At 50.4% G+C, this 10,573-nt stretch overlaps 1 protein-coding gene across 1 annotated transcript in view; it reads right to left on the bottom strand.

Annotated features, from left to right (window-relative positions):
- Nucleotides 1–6,103: 6,103 nt before the first annotated feature.
- The window catches only part of Smad7 (SMAD family member 7), a gene marked incomplete at its 5' end in the record, with an annotated part of 28,456 nt that continues 23,986 nt past the window's right edge, over nt 6,104–10,573 (bottom strand). The window contains one exon of the mRNA XM_015482194.2: nt 6,104–8,165. Within this exon, the coding sequence (XP_015337680.2) occupies nt 7,627–8,165 (539 nt within the window). The remainder of the gene's footprint in view (nt 8,166–10,573) is intronic.

Genomic DNA, 10,573 nt, shown 5'->3' with positions numbered 1-10,573 from the left:
AAGCAAGCATCCTACTTTTGATGGACATTCGAATTGTTTCCAGATTGGGACGGTTGCGAATAGTGTTGCTAGGAATATTCTTGCACATGTCCTTTGGGGGACATATGGATGCATGTTGGATGCAGGTATGATCACCTCTAACTTTGGTAGAAACTGTTGAACAGTTTCTCAAAGTGGTTAAACCAAGATACATGCCCACCACCATCACCATCATCCCTCTACTGGACACCTTCACTCCCACTCAGTATCCAGGGGCATATGTTTTAAATGGATATTGGCATCTTTCCAATTCAGCTCCTGTTATGGTTCTGATATGAGGTGTCCCCCAGAAGCTCATGTGGGAGACAGTGCAAGAAGGTTCAGAGGTGAAATGACTAAATATGAAAGCTTTAACTGAATCAGTGCATTAATCCACTAATGTGGATGAACTGGGTGGTAACCCAGGCAGGTGGGGTGTGGCTAGAGAAGGTGGGTCCCTAGGGGCGTGCCTCTGGGGTTTCTGTTTTGTCTCTGGTGAGCTATGCTTCCTGTTGCCATGTCCTGATCTGCTTTTGTCCACCTTGCCCTTCCACCATGATGCTCTGCCTTACCTTAGGGCCAGAGCCATGCAATGGACCGACCGTGGACTGAACTTCTGACACCATGAGCCCAAACAAAATTTTCCTCCTCTTCAATGTTCTTGTCAGGTCATTTGGTCAGAGGGACAAAAAAGCTGACTAAAACAGGTCCCATAGTGGACAAGTATGAAAACGACTGACCAACACAGATGTCCGTGATGTGTCATTAAGTGGTTAAGCAGGTATAACACAACATCATTCTCAAAATGAGGTCCATAGAGCAGCAGAGGCCTGATTCAGAAAGGTGATGTTCAAGGTCTCTACAATGGTCACCTCTGGGGAGAGGTGTTGGAGGGCATAGTTTTAAATGATGACATCAGGAATGCTTTTTACTTTAGATTTTGTTTTTCAATATTTTAAAATTAGAAAAAAAAAGGGCTGGGGATGTGGCTTTAGCGGTAGCGTGCTCACCTGGCATGCTGTGCAGCCCCAGTTCCACATACAAACAAAGATGTTGTGTCCGCCGAAAACTAAAAAATAAATATTAAAAAAAATTCTCTAAAAAAAAAATAAAATTAGAAAAAAAAAACTTTTACATAAATAAAATAAAGTGCGACATCACCCCTTCTCCTGCCCCCATCACCGTCACATGCCATTCCATTACTTATCCTGACCGCCTGACTGTCTCCTATTTCCCATCATTCGCTCCTGCTCTGGAATTACCCTGGGCAGGGCTTCTGGGACTAGTCTCCTGGGCACTGTAATTTCCCTGGCTGCAGTGTGTCATTAGACGATTTGGTGCTGATGACACGACGCCCAGATGAAGCAAAGATTATGGCCCCTGACGGGACAGGACGGGGCAGCTTGTCCACGGATTGATCCCCCCATCAAGGTTCCCTGACAGCCGCTGGCATCTCCAGCCTGCCATGGCAGCTCGGGGCCCAGCAGAGGGCTGGAGTAAGGAGACCTGGCTTCCAGCCAGCTCTGCCACGTCCCCTCCTGAGTTCCTCAAGGTCCTTCATGTCCTCACCTATACAATGGGCTAATGACAGCCTTCCCCTTAAAAATGACAACTTAACTCACAGAGAGTGCCTGCCACACACACACGGCCCTCAGTAAACACAGGCTGCCATCAGAATGGCTGTGCTGGTGGCTGTCATTGTTGTTACTACCTCGGGAAGAGTTTTCCATTCACTTTTTTGGGGGAAGAAATAACACGAATGAGCTCTTTATTTTCCTAAGTGTCATAAAGTAAGTAGGCATCCAGTTTTCTTGGGGAAAAGTGAAGTTCACCTAGAACTCGATGCATATTTTTGCTGGAAAGTTAAGTAATCATTCAATACGGGTTTGTCCAAGGACAATCTGTGGAGTGCCTACTATGTGTTGGGCATTCTTCCAGATACTGGGGATCTGGCAGTGGCTAGAGCAAAGTCCCTGCTGTAGGGAAATCTGACAGTAACCAAACCAACAAACAGATACATGATAAAATGTCCAGCATGTTTACGATACAAAATGCCTGATGTCCCAACAGTGCCATGAAGAGAAATCTAGCACGGTACAGAGGGAGAGCTGGGGTTCTTTCTGCATGACGGTTCAGATCCGTGTGTTCAGTTAGGCTCTGCCCATACTTTCTACCAGGGGCCACTGCTTAGTGCAACACTCAGGAAAAACAACGCGTATTCTAAGAGTCTGGGATCTGCCCCTGCCAAGCTTCTACTAAACCAGCAGCCCCAAGCTCTGTCTTCAGCTTCACCTGGCCCTGGGCATGTGTGTCCATGAGAGGGCCTTGGAGCTGGGGAGGAGCCCCCCGCCCCTAAATCTGGCACAGACTCCCTAGAAAGAAGCTTCCAGCTCTCTTAGGTCTCTGACAGGTCCTCAGCAGACTCCAGAGTGAGCCCAGCCTGGCCCCCACGCAGGCAGCTGCCCACCTTCGGCCCCAGCCCCCGCCCCCGCCCCATCCCCAGCCCCAGACAGTAAATTGTCCCTGAATTAATCAAAGAGCTTGCACTGGTCTGAACCCACTGGGGGCCTCCTCCAGCGGCCACTTTGTGTTCAGTAGATTAATTGCAGCTGGGGGAGGGGTGGGGAGGGAATCCATTTTTAGAAAATCATTACTTTCAGAAAGAGAGGGGGGCGCTTCTGGCGGGGAAAAGTGCTGAGCTGGCAGCCTGGGCTGTTGCTGGAGCACGGGGGAACCAGGGACTGTGCAGGCTGCTCCCAGCTCAGCGGGGAAGGCACGGCCTCGTCCACACCCGCTCCTCCCCAGGACAGGGCACCCCAGCTTCCCAGTCCTGGCTGCTGCTGGCCTTTGCTTCCTGGCCTAGCTTCAGCTCAGCACTGTGCTGGCATCCTGAGCAGAAAGAGGTCACCCCAATATTGACCACCCCTCGCTGCCGACTGTCATCTCTCTGCCCCACTTGCGGCACATCATACCACCCGGAGGGAGGCCACTGTCAGTCCTGCCTGCATCTCTGGAAAAAGGAAGGTCGGGGACCCCTCGTCTTGACTCTTTTGGATTGCAGCAGTTAATCGATTTAACGATATGAAATTGTCATATCGAATGGTCAGCTACTAGCAATCCCGTTTCCACCCATTATCACATGCCTGCTCTTCACAAGTATTTGCTCAGTAATTCCCATCTCTGTCCCCTGGAGCAGCTATAACGCCCATTTTGTTTCAGAAATTGAGGTTCAGAGAAAGAAGTTAAGTGGCTTGTCCAAGGGAGCACCCAAACTCAGGTTGACTTTTTCTCCAAAAACGTGTCAGTGAGCCACATGGTGTTTCTTGTCTGGTTCCCCCACATCTGCACCCTGCACACCTGCAGCGGACACGGCCAGTTATGCCTTCTTTGCAATGTGACATGGGGAACACAGGCTGCCACCAGCCTCCTTTGTGGGCTGAGTCTGGGGCTTAACAGACTTCTTGGTTTGGGGTATAAATCCAGCCACTGGGCTGTGTAGGGTGGTCAGGTAGGGTCATCCCTGCATGCGGGACGGAACAAGGGGAAGGCTCTCAGTACGTACAAGCACACACACAAATGGAGTGTTGCTTCTGTTGCCAACACTCAGCTCAGCTTGGTCCTTCCAAACCAGTACTTGTTCAGGAAAATGTATAACAGAGTCAGAGACCCCTTGACCTTGACCTGTCCAGAACCATCAAGGATTCTGCCTCTCCCTTCCTCAGGGGCAGCACAGACCCAGACCATGGCCTTGGGGGATGCCGGACACAAAGGTCACCACAGTCTTGGGAACATGGAGGGCTCTCAGGAGATAACTTAGTAGATGGCCTCTCTGGCAAGAAAACTGTTGGCTTCCAGCAAATGCCAGACTTCTCCTGAGCATTCCTCTCTCCCCGCCCACCCACCCAGAGTCAGTCACCCCACCGGCATCCAAATGCCCACACCCCAATTCAAGCCTCCTTCTAGAGCCCACAGTTTGTTCCTCCCAAATGGAGAGACCCTGCTCTAGTGGTGGAGCTGGTGGAAGAGAGGCGCCTGCCTTCTCCAGATTACAAGGTCCTACCATGAGGGCCACAGGGGATTCCACCAGACACTGCTGTTGGAGGGCGTTCCTGATCTCTTACCACTTTCTTCCTGGTTGTGTGACTTCGGGGAAGTCATTTGGCCTTTCAAAACCTCCAACATTTATTTATTTATTTATTCTAGTCTGTTATACATGATGAGAAAGCTCTTCGATTCATCGTACACAAATGGAGCAGAATTTTTCACTTCCTGGTTGTGCATGAAGTAGGGTCACACCATTCATGCAATCATACACGTACCTAGAATAACGTCTGTCTCATTCCACCGTCTTTCATACCCTTTTGCCCCCTCCCTGCTCTCCTTTGCCTCATCCAAAGTTCCTCCACTTATCCCGTGCCTCCTCATATAGATTATCAGAGAAAACATTAGGCCCCTGGTTTCTTGAGATTGGCTTGTTTCGCTTAACATGATGCTCCCCAACTCCATCCATTTACCTGCGAATGCCATGATTTTATTCTCTTTTAATGCTGCAAAACCTCCATTTTTGAGAAAGGAACAAATGGTGATACTCCCAAATGGTTACTTCATGCTGGTACCGAGGGGGACAATCAATACATGGTAGCTATTATCATTGGAGAACTTTCTGGCATGCCAATGCAAGTCAGTGCAAACTGCAATGGCTTCGACAGCTCCCTGAGGTTGCCCTTTCATCCCCCTCCTTCCCCACCTCTACCACCCTGGAGTTCATTAGAACCTTCCTTGGGTGTTTTCCAGAGATGAGATTTTATACTGACACTGGGTTATGGAGCTGGAATACATGGAGGCAGTTCCAGTTCAACGGACAAAAAGCTGCTTTGAGAGGTAGTGAGTTCCTCATCAGCCCATGTAATTAAGCTGGCCCAAATGGCCATTTGGCCTTTGGTCTGGAGCATAAATGAACACATTCATATTTCTTGCTACACAATTGCATTATAATTCCCTTGAATGAAACCATGGTGCCAGTAGGTTATAGCGCTTTGTATCACTATTTGGCAAAACAAAAAGTTGGCAGCTCTACACTGGCCTTCCAGAAAGGGTTTTAGAACTGTTCTGGTTTATGGTATCTGGTTTTTGTTTGTTTCATACCAGGGATTGAACCATTGAGCCACATCTCCAGCCCTTTTTGAGACAGGGTGTAAGTTCCTGAGGCTGGCTTTGAACTTGCGATCCTCCTGCCTCAGCCTCCTGAGCAGCTGAGATTACAGGTGTGCACCACCATGCTGCTGGTATCTGACATCTCAACCCCTACTTCAAAGGGACTCCTTCCTTCACCTAGGGTTCAAGATCCCCTGACACAGACACCTGCAGAGCCCTCTGTTGACCCATTTCTGGTTACAAGATTCCCTGGATCTGAAGCACAGCTCAGATCAAATGGCAGAAATCCCAGGTTGTGCAGGAACAGTACTGAGGGGCCCCCTAAAGCTGGGCTCAGTGAAGGGACTAGTGACATGCCACAGAAGTTCAAGCAGAGAGGGAGATGTAGATTGGACTTGAACTCAGAATGCCTGGTACATTACCTAGGAGGCGGCCTAGTTTCTGTGACCCTAGTCCCTCAACCCCTCATCACCCCTCCAGGGTCTCAGCTGCAGGACACCTATCCGGCAAAATCCCCTCCTCTGGGAAAGGTGCAGCAGGCTCAGGATTTAAAGTCAAGTGAGGAGTCAGCCAGAATCCAGTGGGCCCTGGTCCTCGGGCTGTACTCATCCATCCCCTTTCCCGTGACATCCCTCTTTCTCAATTCCACAAGCCCTGAGAGATCACAGGGCTCCTTTAGTTTGTCTCCCCTTACAAATTAAGGACACAGGGCGAGCTTTGCCCTGTGTCACAGCCTAATAAGAGGAGGGTGTCTGGGTCACTGAAGATCTCTCTGGCATCAGGGAGGAGCCACCGTTTCCAGATCAGGTGTGCTAGATCTCTCTCGTGATGTCCCCCTCCCCCCATCAACTTGACTGAGAACTAAACACTCCTCCTCCCTCCCCTCAAACAGAAAAAAAAAAAAAGGAGCTAGAGGACATAGAATCAAATATACATTTTAAAAATTGTTTAATGGAACATAAACTCCTTTAGAAAAACATTCAGCTAGGTGATAACACCCATAGAAAAAACACCAATCTTGTGTTTATCGTTTTTAATTTGGCATTTGTTATTTGCATTTATATTAAAGCAAAGTGCATCTTTTCTTTATTTTTCTTGTTTATACACATTGCACAATACATAAATAATGATGCTTATAAAACGTCTTTATATTTACAAGTAATAATATATTTATATATAACATAAAATACATTTTTTTCTTTAATAAATCTCAGGTTTCTTTTTTCCAGGAGTCCTTTCTCTCTCAAAGCACTACAATGCTAAATTTCCAATGAGAATGCTTCTCTTGTTCATTTAAACCTTTGTAGTTAGAAAAATAGCTTATGTTAAAGTCTAAACATGCTCATTGAGCTAAGAACAGTGTCAAAGTATCATACGAGCGTATGAGTTGTAGAAGAATGAGAAGAGGTTAGGTGTCAGCTAGGGTGGTACCTTGGGTTAGGATGGACCAGATCCTTCTTGGAGGGAAGGGGGCCATGAGCAGGTCCCTCCCTGGTGCTGGCCTAACAGCTGAGCTCAACACAAAGCTGGGGAGGGGAGGAGCGAGCTGAGCTGGCTTTGAAGTCTGGGAGAAACCTGATGAAACCAGGGCAGGGGGAGAGGCCGGAGGGCCCCAGGTGAGCAGTACTGCCCCAGCAGCCCTCAGGAAGCCCATCTCAGAGAGAGCCAGGAGCAGATGGCCAAACAGACAGATGCTACAGTGGCAGCAGGCTGGCGGAGGGGAGTGGGACAAGGTGAAAGCAATTGGTTCTGGTTCAGCCTCTAGCAGGCTGGCTTCTCAGAAGCCTGTGGATAGGCCCGTGTCCTAAAAGAGGGAGGAGGGGAGGGGGCTTCCCAGGCTGGGCAGAACCTCGATTCTGACAGCTGCTGGGCCTCTGCCCCCAGCCTGCCCAGGTAGAGCCTCTGTCCCACTGAGCATGTCCAAAGGGCATGAGACACACACAGCTTGAAACCGCAAACGTCTCCACCGGGGACATCCATAAGGAACTCACGGAGGACTCATTCCTCATCTGTTCACACGCATTCATGCACACATAGGCATGCACGTACGCGTGCACACACACTCACAGAAACACACACACTCACGACAAATGAAATGCTGATCCAAAAGTGGAGGGGCGCCCCCCATTCATACACTGTGTTTGGCGGGACTCCGACTTTCGCTTCCCCTCTTCCAATAAGGATGTCCTGCCAGCCACACCCACCCCCTCCAAAAAAAAAAAAAAAAACACCAACAATTCTTTTCATAAGCTATTTCTCAAAGAACAAAACAAAAGAGAACACAGACAAGATTGACAAGAACAACAACAAAAAAGAAAAAAAAACCAACAAGAACAACAAAAAGAAACGACCAAAGAGTTTGCATGAAGAGCAAGCACTCGGGAGGAAAAGATTAGCAGCAAAGTAGTTTTGAATGGTGGCCTGCCCGGCTCCCGCTCGTCCTCTCCCCGGCGGCTACCGGCTGTTGAAGATGACCTCCAGCCAGCACGGGCAGCTGCTGATGAACTGGCGGGTGTAGCACTGGCCCCAGCCCTTCACGAAGCTGATCTGCACGGTGAAGCCCGTCCACGGCTGCTGCATGAACTCGTGGTCGTTGGGCCGCTGCAGGCTGTACGCCTTCTCGTAATCAAAAGCCTTGATGGAGAATCCGGGGAACACCTTGTGCACCAGCAGCGTCCTGGAGTCTGGGTTGTCCAGTGTGGCGGACTTGATGAAGATGGGGTAACTGCTGCGGTTGTACACCCACACACCGTCCACTTCCCGAGTCAGCTGGATGCCGCAGCCGATCTTGCTCCGCACCTTCTGCACCAGCTGACTCTTGTTGTCCGAATTGAGCTGTCCGAGGCAAAAGCCATTCCCCTGAGGTAGATCATAGAAGATATCCAGGGAAGGCTCCTGGACACAGTAGAGCCTCCCCACTCTCGTCTTCTCCTCCCAGTATGCCACCACGCACCAGTGTGACCGATCCCCAGGCTCCAGAAGAAGTTGGGAATCTGCAAAACAAAACAGCGGACACGGTTGGTGGGGATGGAGACTGGCCGGCTGTTTCCTTTTCCTCCTAGAATCCAGACAGACAGATACCCATAACTAGCTTATCTCTCAGTACAAGACAGGAGGAGGGTGCTATGGTCCTGGACTCTCTGCAACAGGGGGTGTCCTGCCAGCCACACCTGTCCTACTAAAAACGAACAAACATAAACTCCAACGATCCCAGTCCTCCTAACTAGAGGGAGCAGACATCTTGACCCAGCGGGGGAAAGAGCCCTGCCTTCCTTAAACGCGTGACTCACTGGGGCGCTCACTCCCTCCACTTCCCCGTGCTGTCAGGAAACCAGGACACCATCACCTGGCCCACCTGGCCCACCTGGCCACGGCTGCACCCTGGCACTGCCCAGAGGCCAGGGAACCCTTGGTAACACTGCCCTCACTTTCTGTGCTAGAAAAGACCTGAGATGGCCTAGAATTATCTTTCAGTAGGATGGAACCTCGAAGGTCGCTCCTCCAGCCAGACCCCTTTCTCTCGTAAGAGCAAACTGGAATCCGGACGGCTGGGTCAAGCCCAGTCCCTAGGACCACCTACTCTACCATCTCTGTGCTCATCACCACCTCTCCTTGGTCATAAAAGACTCCAATCTAGTAAAATAAAAATGAGGGCGGTTTGGGGAGAAAAAAAAATTTTTTTAAATTTGTTTTAGTTGTAGTTGGACACAATATCTGTATTTTATTTATTTACTTTTATGTGGTGCTGAAGATCAAACCCAGTGCCACACACATGCAGGGCAAGCGCTCTACCACTGAGCTACAATCCCAGCCCCAAACATCTATCTTCTCAATAGGAAAACTGCTCTCAGTATGTTAGCAGCAAGGTAACAAAGGTCTAAAAAAAAAAAGCCAATCACAAGGGACAATGAGTGTGAACCCAGACTGCCTTAACAAGGCCTCCTCTGGCCCTGTTAGGAGATTCTAAAATGAATGTGACCATCTTTGAAGTGCCTCCTCTCTGCTGGCACTCCTCCAGGTGTCCCCTCTGCCTTCCCAGGTTGACCCAGCCTGCAACTGAGACGCCCAGGTTCCTCCAGGCGCCCTTCTCTGCAAGCCCACCCTGGCTGGCCTCCCCTGGGCTCTGCCTAAGAGCAGCCTAAGAGCCTGGGGTGAGGCTGGTGAGGCAACTTCCTAAGCAGAAGCTCCGAGGACTTAAAAGTGGGGAGTCATATGCAGGGAAAGGACCCCCCCCCACGCTGGCATCCCGCTGCCTCCTTAAGCTCAAGCCAGCACTGGGCAGGCCTCAGACTGGGGCCATAAACCCCCAGCCCAGCCAGGCTGCAGGAACGCCGTGGTTTGTGGTGGCAGGGTGGAGACCGGAAGTCTTGTATTTGTTAACAAAAATGGGGAAAGGCAAAGGGAGGTGGGGGCATGAGAGGCAAAAGCAAGCCCAGAGCTGGAGATTAGGGGGCCCCAAAGGTAGGGGCCGAGTGTGAGTGAGAGGGGTCTGCTGTGGCCTTTGTGTTTCTGAGCAGCTGGGCTCAGAGAGCCATAATGGGGGCTGTCCCATCCAGGGCAGGAAGTGGACAAGGACCAGGACCTGTGTCCTGCCACCCCGGTAGGCTGGGAAACCCAGGGCAGCTCAGCACACCAATCCACTCTGACTCTGCAGGCAAGTTAGGACCTGGGAGCCACTCAGCCCCATGCCTTTTTTTTTTTTTAAGCAGCAGCCAGTCTTGGACGACGGTGTCCCGTGAGTAAGTCTGCACAAATGTGCACAGTACAACTCATTGAGGCAGCCATAAACACACACCCTGAGTGGCTGTGCCCTACGGACTCCCCAAATGACCTTCCTGGTGCCTGCCCAGATGGCTACATAAAAAGGGGAAGCTGAGGGCTCCTGCCTCTCTCCCTACCCCACCCCACCCCACCGAAAACCACCAGTGATGGGGCCATCACTGTCCCCACCCACCCACTTCCATGTATCTATACAGTCCGTGTGTGTGAGACTGTGTGCTTGAGTGCAAGGGTATGAGTGTGTTTTGTGAGTACACACACACACACACACACACACATTGGAACAAATGGAAAAAGGAGAGGGACAAGGGCTCCAGGCAGAAGGTGACTCATCAGACATGAACTAGTTTCTGCAAAGTATCCATCAACTGCTAATAAACGCGTGAGTGCTGGCAATCTGTGAACTTGCTTGCCGAGGGAGCTCGGGAGGAAGGCTACACCAAAGACCCAAAACATCCACGGAAAGAAGAATGCTGCTGGCACGCAAGTGAGCTAGGAAGGCAAAGCCTCCTTTGGAGGCACGGAACATCCCTTTGGGGAGAGGATGTTTTGAAACACTGGCTCATCCCACCCAGACTCCAGCCAGGAAGGGGAGCAGGGCTAGGTCCAGGAGACCCTGAGG

Source organism: Marmota marmota, unplaced genomic scaffold (assembly GCF_001458135.2).
Source record: "Marmota marmota marmota unplaced genomic scaffold, marMar, whole genome shotgun sequence".
NCBI classification, from domain to species: domain Eukaryota; kingdom Metazoa; phylum Chordata; class Mammalia; order Rodentia; family Sciuridae; genus Marmota; species Marmota marmota.
Note: the sequence above shows the minus strand (reverse complement) of the source record. Positions and strands in the feature narration are given on the sequence as shown.